General features: G+C 35.4%; 2 protein-coding genes across 5 annotated transcripts in view; one reads left to right on the plus strand and one right to left on the minus strand.

The window, feature by feature from the left end:
* IMMP2L (inner mitochondrial membrane peptidase subunit 2) overlaps positions 1-25227 on the plus strand; it is a 480812-nt gene that overhangs the window by 202788 nt on the left and 252797 nt on the right. The window lies entirely within an intron of this gene.
* The window catches only part of LRRN3 (leucine rich repeat neuronal 3), a 32970-nt gene continuing 13753 nt past the window's right edge, over positions 6011-25227 (minus strand). The window contains exon 2 of the mRNA XM_064142124.1: positions 6011-9005. Coding sequence (XP_063998194.1) covers positions 6528-8654 — 2127 coding nt within the window. The 5' untranslated portion in view covers positions 8655-9005 and the 3' untranslated portion in view covers positions 6011-6527. The remainder of the gene's footprint in view (positions 9006-25227) is intronic.

Consider the following 25227-nt stretch of genomic DNA (forward strand, 5'->3'; position numbering starts at 1 on the left):
CCTGTATTCTTATGCTATTTACAAATTATGGTTGTACATTTTGCTTCAGAATACTGCAGGCCAGCTGATTATAGATAGACTTCATTCTGGTACATTATTTTCACACTGTCCTATAGCACAAACACTGAAGAGGACCCTATTCCCTCAGTTTTTACTGAACCTGAAATGAATAGCTCAGTTCTCATTTTCAAAGCAGAGTTCACAGATATCACTAGACAGGTTATGGTTGTGTATTTTAACATTCCAGCAATGCAAGTCTTGCCAATTTTCAGTAATAACTCAAAATGAATGTATACATTTTGCAGAGCAATTGTAATTCTCTTGATTAATATCCAACTTTAGAGTTTTTATGCGAGTAAATAACCTTGTTGCTTGGTTGGTGTTTTTTTTTTGTTTGTTTATTTTGATTTGTGTTTTTTTATGTAACTTTGGCATCTAGGTTATTTGTTGTTCTCAGTGTCCTGGTTTTTCTGTTTACTGAATGTTTTGATAATATTTTTCTTGTATCGATAATCCATCTCTTCCCCCCCCACCGCGGCAGCTTAGCTTTTTCCCTGATCATTTATTTAGCCTTTTCCTGAGAAGATTAGTTCCAATTATTTCCAGTGGTACTAAACTGGAAATGATTCAAATTACACATTTGGTACACCAAACAACTGGCCTACCAAGACAATTGGTTTGGAAGGTCTACCTACACTCCAGAAAGATGCTTTTATTTTTTTCCCATATGTAGAGTTTACTCCAACATCTTCCTACTTTCATTTACTGTTGCTGATGGAATCCAAAGGTGGTCTAAACTGATAAGTTTTATCTATTGTTGCCTTGACAATTTTATTTGTGTTATGTAAGCTATGTTATGATAAAAATCTCATGATCTTAATTAGGCAATACCTGGACATATAACTCTGCATACATTCCTAATCAGCTTCTTTCTTACCTCTAAAAAAACTGCATGCAATTATTAATTTGTTTCTAAGCATGTTTCCTCATCTTTAGCATGAGGTGAACTGTTGGTTGTGGTGTGTCTCTACTGGCTTGTGATCAATGGCTATCTTCTCTAATCCATTTAACAATATCCTTCAAAATGTCTTCTAGAGTTTTAGTATCGAACTTCTAATCCTTAGTTAGCACTTCTGTCTTCGTAATGTGTCTTGTCAGTGCCACAACTCCTCTCTGGTTGAACTCCATTTGGTTTATTAATAAAAATTGTTTTTTTCTTTAATTTGATAAAGTGAAATTTCCATTTTTTCCCCCATGAAACCTCATTTCTTCTGTTACTGTCTAGTATCTGAACTTATTTTCTAGACTACAGAGATAGCATTTTTCTGGAATATTACTTGGGATTCTAGATAACAAAGAATATTTTATAAAATTACTGTTGATCACTGCCAGCACAATTCTGAGGGAGGAATTTCCATTTCTTTTTAAAGTGATCTTGAGATCACTGTTTTAAAATTACACAACTAGAATGAATTTTGTTCATGAATTTTGGAAAAAAATATTTTTGGGATGTAGATGAACTTATTCTGTAATATTTTACCTAATTTTTTTAGATGCTATTTGGAGTTATGATTGTAACTAAACCAGAAATTTAAGTATATGTATGGAAATTAGCATTTGACATCGGATGGAATATTGTATTTTAATTTTGTAAATGTTTTACCAAGAGCTAAATGCTTAAGCTTCTTATGAATAGAACATGACTTTTCAGTCTAGTAGTTGATAGAAACTAAAGTAACTGAATCAAAAATAGAATTAAAAAGTCTTCTCAGTCCTATGTTTTGGGTATTACCTAGCCAGACATTTCAAGCACTCATATTTGCCTTCTCTTTCATTACTAGCATGTTTCAGAATGAGGTTTGCTGTCAAGTGCCAAGATATAATCTCTTTCTGAGTAACTATTTTCTAATTTGTTTTATCACTAAGTGGTATTTTCAATGCATTGGGTTCCTGAGAGAAAAATATTAAATAAATAGCCCATTTTTGAGGATATTTAATATAGCTTGTTGTGAGTTCCTACCTCTTTTTAATGAGCGTAAACATCCCAATCAGTAAAAGACAGGGTAATTTTAGCCCTCTACTTTTTGTGGAGACATTAACCATCCTACAAGTGAAAAGGTTATTAAAAAGAAAAGTGTACTACTATTAGCATCCTGAACTTATTCCTATACTTCTAAAATACGTTCTCCTTTCCTGGAAAAAAATAGGGTTTTTTTGCTTGTTTGATTGATTTTTATTTTTTTTTTTTGCATATGTCTGTGAAATGATGTGGTTTAGATATAAACTAAGCTATTAAAGCCAAAAGGAGGATTTATTAGTTCCTGAGGACCCTCAGGTTTACGTAGCAGTATATCTGGGGGAAGAACAGCTGTTTAGTTTTATACACAGCTCCACAAGAATCCCACTGCTCACCTGTAGCTTCTGTTGGGATTTTAATGTGAAGATTGTGCCAGGGTAGGTATAGGCTGGATATTAGGAGGAAGTTCTTCACAGAGAGAGTGATTTCCCATTGGAATGGGCTACCCAGGGAGGTGGTGGAGGCACCGTCCCTGGGGGTCTTCAAGAAAAGCCTGGCTGAGGCACTTAGTGCCATGGTCTAGTTGAGTGGCTAGGGCTGGGTGCTAGGTTGGACTGGATGATCTTGGAGGTCTCTTCCAACCTGGTTGATTCTATGATTGTTTTAGGTCACAGAGAAATACTGAGCCTAAACCAAGCTCTAAAAATACTAATATCGTGGAGAAGTTTCTGTGTAGTTATTAAAAATGTTATGTTCACATAGCAAGTGGCTCGCAGTACTGCTATTGTAAGTATTGACATGTGTTCTGCAAGACATTACTTATGTATAGTAGATAAAATACTGCAATACAGTATAAAGGTATGCAGACAGGTGCTAACTGTTGCTAATAGAGAAGCACTTCACACATAGAACTGTATATAATAAAAAGAACACACATCCATTCACTAAGTAATATATATGTTGAAATGTAAGTGGGCTGAAACAGCCTCACCTCCAACATACTTTTTGCCTTTAACATGTTGTTAGAGTATATAAAGAAAAAAATCACTTAAGTTGCATTTCTGTTTGAAACATACAAAGTTTCAATTTAAAGTGTTTAAAGCCTCAGAAGAATACTGAAGAATTGTAATGCTGTTGACAACAGTTCTGTTCCTTCTTTGTACCCCATCAGTTAAGCACTCGTATCAAATCACAGATGTGTTATTCTGTAAGTCACTAAAAATTCTGTGATCTCACACCTTCATTGTAGAGACACTTTAGATCCTGTTCTTGTGGACATATTCATAGTATTTATTAAACATTCACTTTGGAGTGATAGCAAAGAAAGCATATCTGTTTAAAAAAATGAAGAATATTACTCAGTAATGGTTAGTTACAGAAGATTCTTGGTGGTGGAGGCACTGTCCCTGGGGGTCGTCAAGAAAAGGCTGGATGAGGCACTTAGTGCCATGGTCTAGTTGATTGGTTAGGGCTGGGTGATAGGTTGGACTGGATGATCTTGGAGGTCTCTTCCAACCTGGTTGATTCTATGATTCTTCTTGTTTGTATGCTGAAAACAAAAACTTTCAGAGAAAGGAAACCATATGAATGTAAAATGTCTCAATCAAGGTCCATGTAAGAGGAAGATTTTAGGAAAATTCAGTAATTTGTTTTTGTTTTGGTGGAGGGGGAAGGGAAGCTATAAAGGAAAGAATTTACATCTTAAGAAAATAGCCCATTTATTCTTAAAATGCTTTTTTTTTTTCATTTAATATCAGTATAAAATATAGAATCATTCAAATTTTTGATGTATATCTGTTTCAGCTCTTTAAAGTTTAGTATGAGAATTCTTCTGGATAGAGCCACATTTTTGTCTGTCAACAGAAATGTTTAATGGGCTATCTAAATACAGTAAATGAAGCCTGTAGTTGTTCTGTAAGGGGAAGAAGTCTTGTCACTGCTCCCCCTCAGCCTTGTATCCATCTGCTGGTTTATAGTATCATGAAGTGATGTTTTTGCCTGATAAAATTAAATTCTTATTTCATAGTGGTAAGAGTTGTAGGTTCTTAATGTAGGTTGGTTCCAAAGGTGAACTATAGGCCAGGGGTCCTCAAACTTTTTAAACAGGGGCCCAGTTCACTGTCCCTCAGGCGCGGTTGGGGGCCGGACTATGGTTCAGTTCCAGCCCAGTCCCGGCGGCTGCTTGGGGGCTGCGGAGGCCTGCGAGCGGATTAAGTGGCAGGAAGTGGCGGCTTAGTTTCCCGCCCAACCCCCGGCGGGGTGCGCGTGTGGGGTTTCTGTCAATACCAGCGGGTGCATCTCTGAGGACCCTGGGAGGCTGTACCCGGCCCGTGGGCTGTAGTTTGAGGACCCCTGCTATAGGCTGTACCTGCAAGGTCCTGCTGAGTCATACAAGATAGTAAATCTTATGGAGAACAATTGAAGGAGCTGGGGCTGTTTAGTTTGACAAAGAGGAGGCTGAGGGGAGACCTCATCACTGTATGCTGCTACCTGAAAGGATGGTGCTGGACCCTTCTCACAGGTGAATAGTGATAGAACAAGAGAGAATGGCCTCAAGCTGCAACCGGGTAGGTGTAGAATAGGTGGAGGCGCCGTCCCTGGGGCACTTCAAGGCAAGGTTGGACGTGGCACTTGGTGCCATGGTCTAGCCTTGAGCTCTGTGGTAAAGGGTTGGATTTGATGATCTGTGAGGTCTCTTCCAACCCTGATGATACTGTGATATTAGGGAAAAAAAATTCCAAGTGTGGTCAGGCATTAGATTGGGCCACCCAAGGGAGGTGGATGAGGTGTTTAAAAGTCGTTTGTTTGGAAGTGGTGCCTAGGAATATGGTTTAGGGTGCACCTTGTAGAGTAGGGTTATGGGTCGGATTTGGAGATCCTGAGGGTCTTTTCCAACTCGAACGTCTCTGTGATTCTGTGAAATGGGCGCTGGCTTTCCTTTCCTGAGGGGCAGCTCGGCGCCGGGAGCTGTCCGCGGTTCCGCAAGCTGCATACCACAGCAGCAGCTCTGGTAATAATAGTTTTACTTTGTAATTCAGGCTACCTGTGTGCTCTGTGATTATTTGCTTCCTTAAGGACAATATTCAGTGACTTTTTTTTTTTTCCTGTAGTTCTTCCCTCTTTCATGTACATGTGAACCATTATACCAGAAAAAAAAATGATTGCTGTTGCTTTTTGTTGTGTCTTTTCATCAGATATCTTAATGGATTCTCAACTGGACTTGGGGACAGTCACTTTTTGCATCCTAACAGAAGTGTGTTTAGTTTGTAATTGGTGCTCATATCAGCAGCTTGTGCATGTTACCTGCTTATGTGCCCAGCTCTACTCCTGGGAGAACTTTAGCTTCAATACGAATAGTCAGGAATCATTGGTCTCTTTTAGCTTTGTTTCATTTTGACTAACAACATTTCTGTCAGTCATTTATTACTTGTAACACAAAAGCTGAGGGGGTAGAAAAACTAGTCAGTTATTGCTGAGTGGAAGTGTACAGGTCAGAAAGAAAACCTTAATATCATTTAAGCTATTCGAGCTGAGTTCTCTGTGTAGCCAGGGAATGTTTCAAGATTATTAATAGATGAATTGAACTTTTTTCCTGAAGACCAAGTATTGGATTTGTATTATCTCAGTCTAAACTTAGCGCTGAGTTGTCAGGCTTCCGGGAAAAATACCAAAGCAGCTCAGAACTGTTACCAGTAGCTAACAGTCTCTTTCCCTATCAGTCTTATGTCTGCTTCCCAGCCTTATTCTCCCTCTCCCACAATAAGCAACATGTAAAATACGGTGTTTTTATTATGGGTGTGTACTTTAAAAATATGTGTTACGTGTTTTATTGCAGTTATGCAGCTTAAAACCAGCAAAAAAATATCCTTTGTGGACAGAATGACATTTTAACAGGAGAATATGTAAGGAGTTATTAAACATTAGAACACACTTGTTTATTGTCAGACAAGAGCTCCCAGGATGCCTTTTTTGAAACAAACAAGCCAAAACCGATTTTGGTTTTAATAAAAAATGTATTTTCCTCATAAAAAAAATTCACATACTCACTGTGTCTACTCTACAGAACTCGTCCATTTCATTACACCGTGTGTCAATCCTAGTATATCTGTTCACTGCAAAAACTCATGGCTAGTGTGTGTAATACAGCACAGGAGGAGGTATTGCTCAGTTCCACTACTTTTATAATAAAAAAACAAAACCCAAAACCAAAACAAAAAAACCCAAAGCAAACAAAACCCAGAAATTGTTCTTGGCTATTTGCACTGTATTCCAGACTTAAAAGTCCCATGAAAGTTCTAGAGAATGTAGTTAATTGTATTTGGTTGGTAGAATCCTCTTAGAAGCCAGTTAGTGAAAATTGTTTTATGTTGAGTCAGGACATATTCTGATTTGTCAGCAGTTGCAAAGTCCAGGCATCTAGTTCCTAAAAGTAATACTTGTTTCCTTTTTATTCAGCACAAGTGCAGTGATGTGCTTTTTATTTCAGAAATGAAGAGATATAATGATGTATTTATGACATATTTGTTGGTACACCTATTACAGTTGCTTTTACTTCCATTGTTGTGCTCTTTTCTTTTCCTACATCCCAAAGACTGATTAGAGGAGGATAAAGCTCACTGTGTGAAAAGGACTGTTTCTTCAAGTGATTCTTTAGATAGCTATGTCCAGTATCATAGCTCACCTCTCGTGAGATGCAGCTGTAGAGATATATCATGGAGATGATTCCCAGAAGAACACCGATGCAGGCAAGGAATCCTATCATGTTGCTTTTTTCATAGCCTTTCACTGCCAAGTCCAGTCCTTTTGTGGTCACATTGACACATTGTTTTTTATTCTGTGAATAGACTGTGGGAATATCTAGGCAAATTTTGTATTCAGTTGATGGATTGAGATGTGTAAGATTATATACCTTTATATCAGATGGTACTCGAGCGCTCTGTGCAGCCTGAGAGTTTTCGGCGTTCAGAAAGACTGTCCACCTAACACTAGACTTCACAAGTTTAGAGCTTGCTTTCCAGGAAACCAAAACAGAGTTAGATTTTATATCTTTTACTTTAATAGTCAAAGATCCACTGCTGTCCTGAGGAAAAGAGCCATCCACTTTAATCATGACTGACTTGAGGTCTGCCCCAACTAAGTTTGTTGCTATACATGTGTACAAGCCACTGTCCTTTTGTGTTACATCACGTATGTCTAATGTTCCTTCGGAATGAATGTAGTACTTATTAGAAAGAGTATTAGGCAAAAGTTTGTGTCCTGACGGTGTTATCCAGTAGATTTCAGGTTCTGGTTCTGCTGTTGCTCTGCAATGTAAGGAAATATGGCTGCCATTCTTTAAATCCAGAGTGGATGGAAAACTTTCAGGAGCTATCAGAGGGAGACAGATTTCCATCATTTCCCGGAAGTGTATCTGTCGCACATTCTGGCCTTGGAATTCAGGAGGGTCCACACAGAACAGAGACTCTGGCTCCATGAAGCGAATGTTTGTTTTATTCATGTTAATCCAGCGGATGACACAGTCACATCTAATGGGATTGCTGTGTATGCTCACTTCTTTGAGGTTAGGCAAGGATTCGATTGTATTGCGGTACAGGGCACTCAGTGCATTGCTGTTGAGCATGAGCGATTCCAGCTTGGGAAGTCTGTAGAATGCATTTGGATGAATGTACGACAATCTGGGGTTATTGGTAGCCTCTATTTTTCTTAAATCTGGCAAATTATCAACAGCAAGGCTATCTATAGAAATCAATTCTGGCATGTTATTAATTCCTAATTCTTTTAGGTGCAGCATATTGCTAAAATCTCCTTGTCGTATCCTGTTAATGGGATTCTTGTTTAGATCCAGAAATTTAAGATTTCTAGCCTTTTGAAGAGCGATGTGGGGTACTCTGACAAATCTGTTGTCATAAAATGATATGCTTTCTAATTTGTCAAGGCCAACCAAAGCATTATCTGGTATTTCAGTGAGATTTATGCCTGCTAAAACTAGGCTGCGCAGATTGATAAGAGGCTTAAAGTTCATATCTTCAATCCTGATTATTGGGTTTTCTCCAATCATGAGAATTTCAAGATTAGGAGTAGCTTCAAACCACTTCCTGTTGATCGTTTGCAGACCATTTGAATTGAGATGAAGTCTGAGAAGGTTTTTGAGGCCTACGAAAGCTCCCGGTGCAATCACAGAAAGCAGATTATGATTAACATAAAGCTCCTGTAAATTGTGGAGTCCAGAGAGACATTCTTCAGGGAGCTCAGTAAGTTTGTTTTCTTCAAGGTACACCGAAAGCAACTGTGGTATTTTTTTAAGATTGATACTGGCAACTGTGGATAAATTGTTCTGAGATAAGTCTAGACCAGTTAAATTCACTGGGAGGGTTACTGAATGTTCAATTTTTGCAATATTATTAGTCTGTAGGAGTAGAACTTGTGTGTCAGCAGGCAGTCTGTCTGGAAAATGAAAAAGGCCTAAATCATTACAGTCCACTGTTGGAGCCTCCATATACACAGACTTGGGGGTGAACCATGGTCTGATCTCGCATATACATGACTCTGGGCAATCTGCTTTTTTTTCTACAGCTAGTACTAATGCAGTCATAACTAGGCAAAGTAGAAAGTCAATTTTGAGTTGCATGTCCTTCATCTTATCTCAAATCTTCAGAAAAGTAACAGACTCTTTAGTGTTCCACAGTTATAGTTTTGGAATTCAGTGTGACTCGGTCAATTGACGCAACACACACTTGGATTTGTCGAATGATGATTGCAAATGACTTTCTTCCTGAGGATAAGCGATAAAGTCGTAACCAACTTGTCCAGTAGTAAGAGGCATTTTGTGGAAATGAAGTTCACTCTGTCCCTGATGACACAAAATTGATAAGCTTTGTGAAGATGAAGTATGTAGAGATGGTCATTGGAGATAAAGCAATTCATTTATTTAGTAGTAATAACTTCAAGTCCCATGATTGATTAGTGTTTGTAGAAATGACAGGATGACCTAAAATATAAGAAGAGGAAATAATTAGTATAAGAAACTATAAAGTTATAAATTAATTTAGCTATCTTTTGCTCTCTAATGTTAATTATTGCAAGTAAGAAAGAAAATGACTGTGGTGCCTAGAGTATTGTGGTGGTATCCAGATAGCATAAATTAAGTTAATATAGTATGATATCTTTAGAATTGCAGCTTGTCATACATGCAGTGGAGAATAGCTCTTCAGAAAGTTGATGATCCAAAAAGTATAAAGCAAAATATGTCAGCAAGATTTTTCTACATGTTTTATGCTTCTTTTAATGTATTTTTACTTTCAATTATCACTGGAAGCAGACTGAGTTCTGTTGGCTTTGAAAATGTAAACATTCAGCAAATTCCTACAGAGCATGAATATTTAACTTTCAAACATGAAGTTTACACATATAAAGAATATTTTTCTGTAATCAAAGGAGAATGGAATGCTTGGATTAATACACTTTGCTAATTATGATGTTTGTTGGTAACCCTGTGAAGTATTTATATAGAAACATACACAGCTGATAGTCCGCAGGTTTTATGGTTTTGGGTTTTCTTTGGTGTGGGGTTGTTTTTTTTTTTTTTTTCTGGTGGTGTGTTTTCTTTTTTTTTAAAATCTGCTGTTTAGGAAAGAAAATTTGAGTTGTTTTTTTTTTTCTTTGAAGTGATAATTAGAAAAATGTGTACTTCATAATAAATAGCTTGTCGTCTTGGCAAATTCAGGCTAATTACTGGCTTGCTTATTTTGGCTTCTGTAATTTCAATTGCAAGGAATAATAATAACAGAAAAATATTTTTAGAATGATAAAAAGGGAAAAAATAATCTACACAGTAGTTGCTTCTTTGGTCTGTAGCTCTTCAAGAATCTGAAATTTGCTATGATGTTTTAGACTATCTTCATGCCTCAAATTACATTTAAGACAGAAGCCTTAGCATCTTGAAACGTATGTGCCCTTTGCAGAAGTTTGGTATGTGCTGGCTTTTTTGGAAATTAAAAATAATCCTGCTTTGTATGTACATTGTGTTCTAAGCCATATAAATCACAGGTCTCTTCATTTTCATACATGAAGTACTGCTTCATTTACTTCAGAACATAGATGACACAGTAACATTAACCAGGGTTTGTCTGAGGAGAGTGTTGTATGAAACACATTTATGCCCTTTCTTCCCTGCCCTCTAGCCTTAAAATCCACAGTGACGTATTCAAACTGCAAGATCAACACTTCATTGACAGTAATAACTAACTTTTGAGTTGTTGTTAGTATAGATAGACAGAATTGCAAAAGTCAAGTGTCAAAGATTTTGATTTTTGGTTTCCTTTCTAGGCCTGGGGGGAATTTGGCATATTGACCATACGGGCATTTCATATCAGCTGAGAGGAAGGGTGTTGGGCCATGTTGAGTGACAGGAACACTGGCCCAGTTTGAAGTATGTTTGACAAGTCTTTGAGGTTGCTGTTTGTGTTATGTACTTTTAAGGACATTTAATATTTTATTTCAACATTTATCAATAAACTGAACAGACAAAGTGTGAGATAAACAAACAGAAAACATTATGCTGTTTTGAGGAATAATTTATTTTGTTTTGTTTTTTTTTGCAAATGACTCACTTTATACTGAAATGCAAAGACATGCTAACAGTAAAATCATAATTTGTTCCTTTATTTGGGGAAGTGAGATGAACTTTAAGCTTGAAGAAGAATACAGGTTTGCATTGGACAGTTAGCGGCTATAACTTGGGTTTGATTTTGGCACCAGGAGAAAAGTGATACAGCTGTGGGGAGATCTCATAGAAATCATTCCATGTCAAACACACAAATGGAACTTACTATATCCAGAGAAAACAGAATGGCTGTGGGAAAGGAATTTTAGTTGTGTTCTTCATGAACTTTCTAAAACGTATGTCCAGTTGCCTTTTGGAATTTTATTTGAATTATATATTTTTAAAAAAACTCTGTAAGCATGACACATCTAGGTCTCTAATAATTGAAAAGTCATTGGAAACCTTATCTGAACAGTGAATTAATTGAAATTCAATAAATTGCTGCTGCAGATAGCTAATTGCAGCATTTTGATGCCACTATGATGCTCAGGGACTTTTGCTCTGCAGAGGTGCTGGGAAAGTATTCTGTGGGCGCATACCTACATGGCTGATCTGGTTTTCTACTCCTCCCTGCACATTTGTTACTGGTCACTGTGGCAGATAGGATGTGGACCAGGAGGAACTTTTCATGTGTATCCCAGGTACCTGAGAGGCTGTACCAGTTAGAGTATGTAAAATACTTCATTTTCATGTACATAGTCAGCATCTTTCTGGTTTTGAGTTCATATTCCTCTTGAGCTTATATCTCATCTCTGGGATTATCAAGCCAGAAACAAGGGCTTCGGTGGACTTTTTCATGGCATATACATCAGAGTGGGCTTTCTGCAAAAGGCAGTAAAAAAGAGTTGAGAGATAAGGTCTGAAATTCTTCTTTATGATTTAATATGATGTTTTTTTCTCTTTCTGGTGAATAAGCCACCAGCTCAAGCTCATATGGTTTTATAGCACAAATCTTTCTTGTTTTTCCAGTTAGAGTGCTTCTGCCTTGTGTAAAATATTCACTGGAATTGAGAGCCTTAAAAGATTTTAGAATAGTTTTCACACTCCCAGCCTCCAGAGTCATAATTCTGAAAGATTTTTTATTCAAATGGTGGCATATCTGTGTCTTGTTTCACATTTAAATCAGTTGGTATTAGCTATCATTCAAGGTATGAAATAAAATAGTATTTCAGAAGTAGTATGGACATCCTTGGTGGTTTATGCAGTCGTAGAATCATGCAACAAAATATCTCAAGTTGGAAAAGACCCATAAAGATCATTGAGTCCAACATACTGCTTCTTGAACGACAACCTAAAACTAAATCATAGGACCATAGCATGTATTAATTAAAAAAAAAAGTGAAATACACAGCAAAAATACTATAGAATCACTTGGGCTGGTCTTTTTTGTTTACAATGTTATTGTTCTGTGACTCTGATATACAGTATTGACAAAGAAGGTAAGAAAATGTGGAATGCTGGTATTTTCTGATCCTACTTGAAGATACCAAAATCAAGTTATGCAGTATGACTTTATGTATGACAACTGGTGTTATTGTTTATGTGATTGTGTCTGTGTGTATGTAATTTGTAACCTTGAGATGTGTACAACCACTTTGAAATGAGAAATTAGCTGCAGTTCACTCTAACAAAATAAGTCTTATGTAAATTGACATAGAATCATAGCATCATTTTTGGTCAGAAAAGACCTTCCAGGTCATTGAGTCCAACCATTGATACTACTCTACAAAGTTCACCACTAAGCCATGTTCACAGGAACCACATCTACATGTCTTTTAAATGCATCCAGGGATAGACTTGTGCCCTACCAGGACAGATAGTGACTCAACCACCTCTCTGGGCAGCCTGTTCCAATGCTTGACAACTCTTTCAGTCACAGTTATTTTCCTAATGTCCAGGCTAAACTTCTGGTGCAGCTTGAAGCCATCCCCTCTTGTTCTATCACTAGATACTTGAGAGAAGAGACCAACACCCACCTCACAACAACCTCTCTTCAGGTAAATATAGAGATTGAGAAGGTGTCCCCTCAGCCTCCTTTTCCTCAGACTGAACAGCTCGAGTTCCTTCAGCTGCTCCTCTTCAGTCTCTTTCTCTAGGCCCTTCACCAGCTTAGTTGTTCTTCTCTGGACCCTGCTCCAGCACTTCAGTGTCTTTCTTGTATTGAGATGCCCAAAACTGAACACTTTATGTCTTGCGCTCAGCACTATGAACTGCAATTGAAGGTCAATTTCCTTGAAGAATTGACCCTCACAGAGATAAATTTTGTTTTGGAGCATGGGCATTTAAGTTTGTGAGACTTTGAACTTTAGGAATGCATTGATTCTCTTTCTTCATTAATGTACTGATAACAGCAAATCTATACTAATACTAATATCTATACTAATAGCACTAGATTACAATTAAGTGCTCTACTAACAGTGACTTTTTTAGCAATGAGTTCTAGTGCTTTAAAGCTAGATGCTTTATGCCATCTGGAGTTTTATGTGTAGTTCTGCATGTGATGGAAGTAGTTCTTAAAATTTGTACCTGCTACTGAGCATAATAGAAAAGTTTGTAGTGATGAGGCTCAGCAGCGAATTACCAACAGTAAGCTGAGCCATGGGATAAGTGTTTTCACATAAGCAGCAGCAGGAGCTGTATGTGTAACTCTGTACCCAGCTGCATCTATAAACTTTTGTGTAGGCTGTTTTTATCTGGGTGAGGAAATACATATAATGGTAAGGTTTTCTTCCTAATGTCTGCAATTAAAAAGTATAAACAGTCTGCATCTAAAAAGTTTGCATGGCTTATTAGTTATTATATTCAGTATTTTTATTATTGTTTTTCTGTACTAGGACTTCTGTCCTGAAACTGTGGACAGATGATTTACTTTCTTCTGGAATAGTCCATCTCTCCTATAATCTGTACTTACTGTCTTTGCTAAATATATTGTGCCTCTTGCTTTCAAGGTATTATCTCTTTCTTTTAGAAAAATGCACCCTTGTGTATGACTTTTTTTCAGCCTAATTATCTCTTGTGTTGACAATGATTGTCTTAAATAGGTTTGTGTCATTTTCTGCTATTGACAGCTGGAGCCTTGGTTTACCAGAGGGTTTCAACATTATTTGAGCTGGAAAAGACATTCAGTGAGTGAATAAACTGAGCAATGTTTCTCATCACTGGAGCAACAGACAGCTAAGAACCAAGTCAGAGTGGGCAGAAAGGAAAAGGAACATGTCAGGTTTTGGCAATCTTTCTTTTCCACTTCAGCAGTTAGAGAGACAGTGATAAAAACTAAAAATGCAGCAGCTACACTGCAATGTGCCCTGCTGGCAATAAGGCAAACAGTTCACTTCACAAGGACCAATTTAGAGGTGGCAAGCATTTTGAAAACACAGCTGTTCATACAAAGCTACCTTTCAAACACATCAGCTGAAAGAGCCACTTCTCAATTCTTATCGTTATAACCACTTTGAGTAGTTCTGTGGATAGGAATTTGCAAATGTCACTAACCAAAAATTTGATATGAGAATTTTCATACCTCACTTGATTGTAGTTACAGCACTAAGGGTGTTTTAAAAAATATTTTCTTTTAAAATGTTAGCTATGGAGATATGCAGCCTTAAATTTGAACTTTTAGTACCTTTCTGATAATTTTTAAAAGGCATTTTTTCCTTGTTCATTCTATGATCAAAATATCAAAATACCTGTTTATCTGGGGATTTTGTTACAGCACAATTGACAAGAGGATGCAACAACTTCTTTGACAAATTTTAAGAAATGCACAAAAATCTGTGTTTTTCTTCTTTCATAAAAATGTAAATAGGATGCTTGTATTGAAATAGATATAGAAAGTTTGTGACTGAGGCAGGAGTATGTTTAGGTTAAAGCATAAAAATACAATAAAATGGATTTTCCTAATAGAATCAGTCTTGAAACAAAATATATCTGGAAGTAATTCTACTGGCTGGTTTGATATAGTTGCTGGAAATGATATAGGCTTAGTGAAAATTGCAAGAGTTTCTGTTAGCCTATGTAGTCTTGCTTTCATTCTGCTCTCTGGACTTTCATGCAGTTCCATGCAGAATCCTGTTTCTTTTTGCAAATCCCAGTTAACAGTACCCTGTAACATGCTCTAGATGGTTTATATTCTAACATATTAGTCACATTCAAAGGTGAATGAGGAATTTAGGAAGCTGTTGTGTTTCTGACATTTCTCTTTTGAGGTCTGCAACTTGAGCAGCTGACAGTATTAGGTCACAGTTGGATATTTAGAGTATTAGGTTTGAACTATTTGAACATAATTGAAGAATTTGACCAGGACTTCCTGTTGGGATGTTGACTAATTTTGGAAACCTACTCTTTTTTTCTTTTCTTCTAATGAGTGAAGTTTAGAACTTCAGAATGGCCCTCAATAGCATTAAATGCTAAAGGAAATGGCAAATCTACTCGTGTTTCACCTTAGAACAATTTGGCATATCTGAATAATTATTTCATTGCATGCTTTTATTTTGTGAACTTGTTACACATTTTATTTTTTTCCCTTACTTGGAATAAATTGCCTGTGGGAAAGCCACAAGCTTAAAATCTGTACTGTGACTATAAACCAGGGCAAATTCTCACACTTTAGACCATTTCAAGATAAGAATAACAAGATTTTATGCATAGTTACGAGTTCTTTATACTCATGAGTAGCACATGTCTACTATCTTTGTGCTCCTTTTTAACTTCATCTTGATGCAGTGTAACAGATATCAGAAGAATTATCACCATGTACAATTCATTAAGAACTTACTGTAATTCTATTTGTTGTATCAATCAAAATCTACATTACAGTATTTTGGAAAACACTGCAATATAATAAATCATAGTCTTTGAAAATGCAGTGTTTGAAATAGATGTGATCACAACCAAAAAATTAAAATGTAAGCCAAAGAAATATTTACAAATATGTGGTACTGTATTACATACATTTTGAATAACTTTGCAATGGATGAAAATGAACATTTGCTAAACCCTTCCTTTAAAAATGAGAAGACAGAGAAGATAGAGAATTTATTTTCTAACCTATTTTGAACTAGATTATCATGACTGACCATGGAAGGGCAGATAACTATGGGAACATCTGCATGTTAAGTAAGGTGCTTGTCAGTTGTAATCACAGCAGGTAATAGAAATGGTACATAACTTTATTGCTAGTGTTGATTTGGTGGTGGCAGCAGCAACATTGTGTACCAATTAGAAATTGAAGCCATAGTAGGGAATAAGAACCACACTGTCTTGTGTGCTGCGGAATGAAAATGAGAGCTTTACTCCACGGAGCTTAAAATCTAAGTACAAGAAGGACAACTGATGATTCAGACAGGGCAAGAGAAAAAAAGAAGTCACTGTGACACTCTCTGAGTACCTTTGAGTTTATGTCTCTCTTCAGCTGTAGTCCAATAGTTTACTATACTGATCCTGGATTACTTCTCCAGACTTTGATTTTTAGAATTTCCAGCCATAGAACTCTCTTTTCTGTGTTTTTAACTTCTAATCGCACATTCCCTGGCCACAAAAGTCATGGCAAAAAAAGACAAAATGTTTCTTTCATGATAGTTGATAAAAAAAGAATAATTTCAGCAATTGCAGTTACTTTTTACTTCTAGTAAGTCCACAAAATATTTTTTTGGTATTATGTTGAGTGAGCAGAGCTCTTAAAAAATATCTACATGAAAAGTGGCTGCATTTTGATGGAAGCTGCACATATTTTTTTACCATTTATGTTCTAAGCTGACATTGATGTTCTGATTTCTAATATGACATTCCAAATCCTCTTGCAATATTTTTAGTGCCTGGCAGGTAGACTACATCTAATAATTTTATATACTTGAATTACTTATAAAAGAAACTTTGACAAGAGTCTGAACTGATGTCTTATTTTATTTCACTTGATATAGTGAAATTGTATTTTTTTTAAATCTAAAAAATGAACTCATTGCCAGTATTACTACTTGGGTTTTTTGTTTGTATTTTTGTTTGAGGTTTGTTTTTTTCTTAAACAATAGTTGCACGAATGTATTTTCTACTTGTCACAGCAAATGGCAAGGATTAAATGTTAAAAATAAATGTTCAATGCATTTAGATCTTTAGTATCCGTCTTACAGTTCTTTGTTGTATGAAGGTTTCAGCATATTAGTGACTTATTGTTGCCCTTATCAATCAGTTATGTTTAAAAAATGATTGCTGTAACTTGGTTAAGTAATGTGTTGAATTTAGATTTATTCGTACTTCTTTTTGACAGTTGTCGCATTAGTAGTGAGAAGCCTATATTGGCAGTTACCTAGGCACATAGTTGGCAGGAGAGCAGTCACGTTCTGGATGTGGGTGAATGTACCCAGTTACCAGATGCTTCAAGCAGATGGCCAGAACTAAAGATGAGTGAGACCAGTTTTGGCTTGATTTTCTAGAAGGCTACCATAATGATTCTGGAGGTCTGTGGTGCATTTGGCTAGTAAAAGTCCTAGCCAGAAGCCTTCTGGCAAAAGCTGCGTTTTGCAATTTAGTTACTTAGTTAATTTCTTCATTGTGGCAATTAAAATGTAAATATTAAACAGACCTAAAACATAGATTTGTTCAGGTAGTCATAACAAGGAAAGAGAAATATAATGACTTTACATAAAAAATAGTATTTTCCTTGGGAATTTATTAACTTAATATTTTTTGCTTTGTTATGGGAAGGTTTTGCTGTAACAAAATCAGCATAATAAGCATAATAGTTTCAGGAGGTGCAATTTGTATTCAGTGATTTTTTCAGTAGTAAGTGTTTAGGCTTGAAATGAATAGAAATTGTCAGTCTTTATTGGTAGATTGCTAATATTTACTGAATTAATCTTTTTTTTCTTTGTATATTTACTATTTGTTTTGGGAAATGGCCACATCAACCTAAATGTGCAATTCAAAGAAGTGTTATAATTTCTTGTGTGCACTATGTTGATTGTAAACTATAATAAGCAGAGCATATAAAAAAGCTTAAAGAGTGCAGTTATGTAAGGAACGTCCTGCTACAACCCCAGCCAATGGAATGTGGTTTCAGATACAGGAAGGGGAAAAAAGTGTTGTCTGTCACTATTGTGAGCAGAAATTCCTTACTGAAGAACAAAGAAAAAACTATTTTTGAGGTGCCAGTAGTGGAGAAGATTACATTTTCTGTCATGAACTTTTCTACCAAATTAGGCTGAATTGCTCTAACTTCATAATTGTGAATATACTGAGTGATTACTTTCTTTCTGAGCCACCTGTGGAAGCAGATCCACAATGTATTGTTCAACAGAAATGGATTTTTTTTTTAAATCTTACTTGAGGCAGTGGAGAGAAATGAATTGATGGAAACACAATTTCAAGATGCAGAAACTGACAGTGCATAAACCATAATATTAATGTAAAGATTAGGAAATAAAACCTCTGTTTACGGGTGGGTTTATATCATTTGGAGTGATTTATGTGTACTTATAAATCACAAACTTATAGAGATACTGCAATTTCTGATTGTAGAAAGAATTTTAGTTTGCATTTAGTTTTAATTACAGTTTTTGCTCAGCTGAGCATCTCATTAATAACATTGCATGAGAAGTTTTTTATATGATTTACAAAACTAGTGTTATTTTTAGACATGAAAGGATTGCTTTTTGTACTTGTATGATCCATTCATCAGCTCTAATCCACACTATAGGATTATCAGGGTTAACTTCTTATTCTTATTTCCCCAGAAATGAGTACACCAAAATTCTGTTCTTATTTTTTCTTTAAGATTGCTTTTTAGAATAAGACCTGGAGAAAGAGGATAAATACAGGATAACTGGCAAGACTTAACTTTAAGTTCAATATCTCTTCTTCAATGTGTGACACTGCAGTTAAATAATCATATAATATCTGGAACAGTACCTAAATCCTCTTTCAAGTATTTTGATTTTACTTTCAAAATTGCAAATCTATTTAAATCATTGGGCCCCTCTAACATACGTGAATTCATAGCCACTTTCCCCAGTCCATGTCTTCCCAGTGTACAATTCTCCATGTGTTTTCTAGTAGTTTCTTTTTTTAATCTAAGGTGACAAAATTCATCCAGTCCATTGATGTTAGATGGTTGCTCTAATTAGCATGTCACTGAACAAGTTTATTTTGATTACCAAACTTACATGATGTAGCCATGTCTTGATTTTTTTTATTTCTCTTAGCTCTGCAGCATCTGTCATCCTTTTACAGCACCTTTCTGCATTTTGTATGCCAAATCTGACAGTAATGTTAAAATTAACTTTATGATCTCTCAGAGTATTGTGACCAGTGTTCAAGTCAATCAACCAGATTGTGATCACTGTATTCAAAGATTGCTCTAGATGTTTCTTGACAGGCATTACTTTGTGCCTTTTGTGACTTCTACTTAGGTTTCAAATCCTGTGGATAGACATATCTGCTGTAGATGCATAAATAATGACATATAGGAACATTACCTGACATATGACAAGAATGTTACGAATGTTACACAGATGAAACACATCTTTCTATGGGAAAATGATTCTTCAAATGTAACAACATATAAGTTTGAATGAAGATACTGAAAATAACTTAGTAATGAAGGTTATTAAATGATAGAATGAATCTTTTTGTTCATCACTGGTGCTGAACCATTTAAAATTGCCCTTACAGCTTGACCTTGTAAAAATGGATTAGACAAAATTTGTAATGATGATGATGTTGCCAATCTGCTTTTATATGACACATTTATTAAATCTGATTTCAACCTTTCTGCTTTCAGACAGTAGCATGGTCTTTTTTTTCCCCGAAGTAAACCTATTTCAATAAATAAAGACAGATATTTTAATAAAGTGATCTTTCAATAGTGCAAAATGACAAATTATACTTTCAGTGGCTAGTGATAATTTCTGTTTCAAGGTTGGAAAACATCAGAAGGAATATGAGAAATAAGGACAAAGGCATGGTGTGCTTACTTATAGGGGGCCCACTGACACTGTAATGCCATGTCAAAAAAGAGCACTGAGTGACAAGGTGTTTCTCTAAAAGTGAGTGTAGGTCTATTTGCTTGCAAGAGTGTATAATAGATAGTGTAATTGCTTTGGAAGGCAAATATCCAGTTCACTTGGTAGAGCTAGTTGGTGTAATTCCAACGCTAACAAAAGTATTAGGGATTAATATGGTTAACCACAATGTAAACAGGTAAAGGGTGACAATTTATCTTTGGTGTTTGGCTTTATCTGCCAGTTCTTATAAATGTGAACTGAATATATAGTTTAAGTTCTCATATGGTATAATTATCCTTCCTTTAGGCAATAGCTGTCACTTTGTTCAATATTATAATGATGGAAACTGTAAACCACCTGTCTGTCTTCTTACAAATGAATCTGTGTCCTCTGTTAATGAGCATGAAAATGTCACATTAAATGGTTTTATCCTTCATAATACAGTGAAAGCAAAGCATAGAAAACATCTGAAGTTCAAAATCCATACCAGTTGTTGAATTTGTGTGAATATGAATTAAACTCTCCTTGTATAGTACTCTATTGCATGAAGGAAATGAAAATTTTGAAAGTAAATCCAGATTTAACTTTCATTGTTTGGGAGCAGGGGTACAGAGCAGTGTGAGCGTTCTAACTCCTATGTTTTAAAAACAGCCAAGCAGGTTTGGTTTCTGTTACTAGTTGTGTAGAATGATCATGATGTCTTCCTGAAATTCCATTTCTGAATCTCCAGTGCCATCTGGTAACTTTCAGTAGGTAAAAAATGTACATTATTCTGGATGATTGCAAGAATAGGCAAAGCAGTACACCTGAATGGTTGAGAACTTGAAAAGTCCTGAAAACATTTTTCCGAAGGTCATAGAAAGCTCTTTTCCTTTCTTGTAATTCATGACAGATTATGTGAATCATACATCCAGAAAAGACAAAGTACTTTTGGAAGTTGTAATGAGTAGAAACTTACAGCTGTTATGAGATGAAATAGCTTTGTTTGGCAGTCTTTTAGGAGCAGACTTCCAGGATTGATCATACCTCTACTACAAGCAGCAAGAAAAATACCCTAAAAGCCATGAGAATGTTTGATTTGAAAACTAGAGTTGAGTTTAATTGTGTTTCCCATGTTGCTGCTCAACATTAGAATCAAATGATGATCAATGCTACAAATAAACTTGCTGTTTAGTTGCTCTTTTTCAACAAATAGTTAGTCTTCAAGGGTCAACACTTAAAACATTTTTAGTTAGGTAATAAACACCTATTTGGACACAAAATGCAGAAGAATTATTGAGATGAGTTCTTATTTTGGAGTCAGGATGCCTAAATCCCTTTTAACGTTCTTGTGGTTTATAGAGCCATATGGACACAGAAAAGTGGTATTCTTTTGAAACTGTTGTGTAGTGACCTGCATCAGTCCAAAGATTTTCACACTAAGTTGATCAGGTTGTGTTGTTAGAAGCTTGGTCTATTACTAAGCACTTCTCTGCCAACAGAATTTCTGATTTGAAATGCATTGATGTTTTGTTGAGAGTAATCAGATCTTTTGAATGTGTCTCCAGTCAGATTATGCATTATTTTCCCCATAGTGGCTGTACAGGATTACGATCTGACAAACAAGGTGGTACCAAGAATGCTTTGGGTATAGGCAATGCTCACTTAATATTCACAGCTCAAAATTTTAACTATTAACTATTTGCAGATGATAAACACCCATAGTTTATTTCATTTAGGCTGTATATTCATATTTTAATGCTGTGTACTGGCTAAACTGATAGTCTAAGCAGTGTTAAAGTGAAAGAGTCTTGAGTTTCATGTGTCCCTCTTTCTGGTTTTCCAGGCTATTTTCAGAGTTTTAGTTCTTTCAGGAATTGCTGTAGGACCTCCCATTTATGACTGTGTCAGAGAATTTAGAATTCAATTTTGTTAAAGCAGGAAGAAGCCTGTTGATGCTCTAAATACTTCTTCCATATATATGGACTCAATTTCTAGAGCTGTTAAGGAAAGAGGGGAAACATTTATCTCCTTAACATGTTACAGAATGTAAAAGAACCTTACATCCCAGTAACTATTTTTGGTGAATGGAAAGGTTTGTTTTGATTTATTTTCCTTCATTGTATAGATAAAATAGTAGATGATACACCAGTGTGATCCTTGAAATCTAACAGAAAGCTAAATCTGCATTTTTTTCTGAAAAAATTGTCCTGCCTCATTTGCTTAATTGTGAAAAAGTGTATTTTTCAAGCTGTTATTAAGGTTTGAAACGATATTAGCCTTCATTAGTTTGGTAATTAGCTTAGGCAGATCGTTTTGGAATGGCTTCATTACTGTCTTACTGCTACTGACTCTATCATATTTTTATTAGCAAAGTAACTCTTGCAGAATTTTTCACCGTGGTTTTAATTGCTTTCTCTTTTAAAAGTAACAATAGCTAAGAAGCGTGAAACAGAATTTGTATCAATGGAAAAAAAAACCCCAAACCTTAATTTCAGAGGCTGCACATACTAATTTGATATTTTAATGTTTTAAGGTTCTGACTTTTTGAGTTACCAATGTTTCCCATTTTTTGCATTGTGCTGCGAGTATGTATTAGCTTTTACTTACCAGTTTTGAATTACAGAATTTAACTGTAAGGATTTTTGATTTTTTTTTCTTTAGCAATTTGAATAAATACAATAATTCATATCATATACGTTTTTTTTGATATTCTGAGTGTGCTGTTTATTCTCTGTAATACGTCTTGTTGGAGCTATTTTCTGAGAGAATGACTAACTTCTCAAGCTATTACTTGGGAGTTTTGTTGAATTCAAATCAGAATTCATATTGCAGTTGAAGAAATTCAAGAAATAGAGTCAAAATTCATTTTGCACAGCTTTTCATATGAACATTCAAACAAAACATTATTCATTCAAACAAATTTAAAACAAAGACAAAAAAGAAGGATGCAAATATTGTCCTGGAATATTATGCAAAATATCTCAACAGCCTTTGTAAATATTTTTTTAGCTTTTTTTTTTTGCTAAGTTCATCTTCCTGTGTTATAATTTCTAAACATACTAGAGATACATCTAGAAATAATTGTAAAGTATTTCCTGAAATCTTGTATGCAAAGAATTTGAATAGAATATTGCAGTGCACAGTGGGGCATTTTCTGCTGAGAGATACTTTTTATTCCACTTAGATATGTCTGTTAATTCCTAAGGGCTTAGTTGTGTCTGCTTAGGTATAGATTATAGAACACTGTGGTGATGAGCCTCATTTTCTAAGATAACCACATGGACCTAGAATGCCTCTGGAGCTTAGATGTGCATAGTCAGAAAAAACTTATCTTTCTAAGATAACCACATTGGCCTGGAATGCCTCTGGCTATGGAAATGGCAGACTTGCAGACAGAAATTTGAATATAAAGTTTTTGCATCTCATTTATGATGTGAAAAGCAAAAATCATCACAAGCCACTCTTTATGTATGTGCAATAAGGTCTCTGACTGCTCCTTCCTCTCCACCTCACTGACGGAGATCAAGTCACAACCAGGGTAGGTTTGCATCTGGTTGATACTGAATTTAAAAATAAAAATGAAATTTTATTAACCCAAAACACATTACAATAAAGAAGCTACAATTTATGGCACTAGATCATGAAATTTCATTGATCAGAAAAGTATCATGCAGATAAATCATCTGGAATGTTTGTCATACACACCAAATGTGTGTGTGTATAACTTTCACTTTGAAAGAGCATGTCTATGGTCTTGGCACTTAATCAGAGCAAGAATGGCATTTATTGAATCTCATATTCAGTGAGTAACCAATTAAAATTATTTTTCTTATGGCCAGTAAAATGCAGATTTTTCTTTTATTATTTTATGTGTTTGTGCTTTCCCTTGAATATGTGTTTGGAGAGTTTAACCACAGAGTATCTTAAAAATGTTTCTCTTTCTCTTCTTCTGCCTCATACAGTTAATACATTTATTTTATCTATTTGTCTATCTAGACCAAAATAGGAGAAACCAGAAATAAGATTTCATTAAAAAAAAAAAAAAAAGAAAATCTAAACAGATATATTTATACTGTTAAAAACAAGTATTGGTTTCTCTTGCAAGTGCATTTAAAGCAGATATTCATTTCACATAAAAATAAGTAACATATGGAGAGTTAGCACTGACTTATATGCTTGTGTACTGGTATGATTGTACAATGTGCAACCTCTTTCCTGTCAAGTGGCTTTGGGTCTGCTTAAATGTAATAAAATTGTTATACATCCTCAATAATTTATGAAGCATCAGATACATTCAAATAACTACTCTGAATATTCCTTGGTATAAAATAAAGATAATCTAGTAGTTTGACTCTACTTTTACTTGCTTAGTAGAGGCATAGATTACAGTTTATTGGTATTTACATCCCTGGTAATTGTTTTGCATCTCACTGTAAAGAACTAGGCTGAATACATGCATAACATATTAGAAATGCCATTAAGCAAATGATTCTGAATTAATGTTTTACCTCTCTGTGCTATGCAAAACAAATTTTCCCCGATTAATTTATAATTGATTAGTCTGTATTGCATCCCAAGGGAATCCAAAAAAGCTTTTGTTTATATGTTCTCTGCTATTCCATTTCTATGGTTTGATTAAGCATCAAAAGAATATTTTATTTTATGTATTACTAAAGGTAAATTATTTTAAGTTGAAAAAAAAATTACTTGTGTGTGTGTTCTGGACTAATATTGTTTGTGCTCATATTAATGTATCTGTAACAAGTTTTTGAAGTATGCATGCAAAGGGAAGCATGTACTTTTAGCATTTGAACTGCTCAATGTACACGTTTATACATAGAAGATATGAAATTAATACGTTACTCTTAGTCCAGTTCACAGACACAAGCCTTCATTAATGTCTGAGGCACTTCTGGCTTGAGTGCTTTCCAGAGCCTAAACACAGAATTAGCCTATATTAATTTACTCTCACAGTCTGAGAGGTTTCTATACTAACAGACCTGTTTGAGACATTCAACCTTTTAAGGACTTTTTGCACATACTCTGTGTTTTCTGTTTGGTTGATTGGTTGGTTGTTTTCAATTTAATGTTATCAATTGCAGTTTCATCCAAATTTTAGCCATTCTTTTGCAGTTTTACAAAATGTCTATCCCTAATAACTGCATAAACAATGTATCAAGGCATGTTCTTCTGTTGAGCTGTTCAGCTTTCATATTCTTTCCTAGGATAAATGATAATACATTAAAAAATCAGCAGAGACAAGCAAAATAGGTGGGGATTGCTGGTTATAGCTTGTGAAAGTAGCTAGAGGGAAAAATCATCCAACGTATAAATGCTTATATAAATCCAAACACTTCTTATTTTTTGATTATTCTGTTTCAAGTACAAATGTAGAAATGTTTTCATTATCTCAATGGGCACAATCATGTATCTAGAATGAGGAGTCAGGATTTAACCAGGGCTTTCCCTCTATTCTATCCAAACCCATTTTCGTGGGAGATGGGGAAAAAAGCTTGAATTCAGTAGCTTGAGCTTTATGCTTGTGGTAGTTTGATGGCTCTCAGGTTCCCTTGAGAAAACCACAGTGACAGAGTCCCATCCCAGGGGATGGACCCGGTCATCCCAGGATG

This window comes from Pogoniulus pusillus, chromosome 4, assembly GCF_015220805.1.
Source record: "Pogoniulus pusillus isolate bPogPus1 chromosome 4, bPogPus1.pri, whole genome shotgun sequence".
NCBI classification, from domain to species: Eukaryota; Metazoa; Chordata; class Aves; order Piciformes; family Lybiidae; genus Pogoniulus; species Pogoniulus pusillus.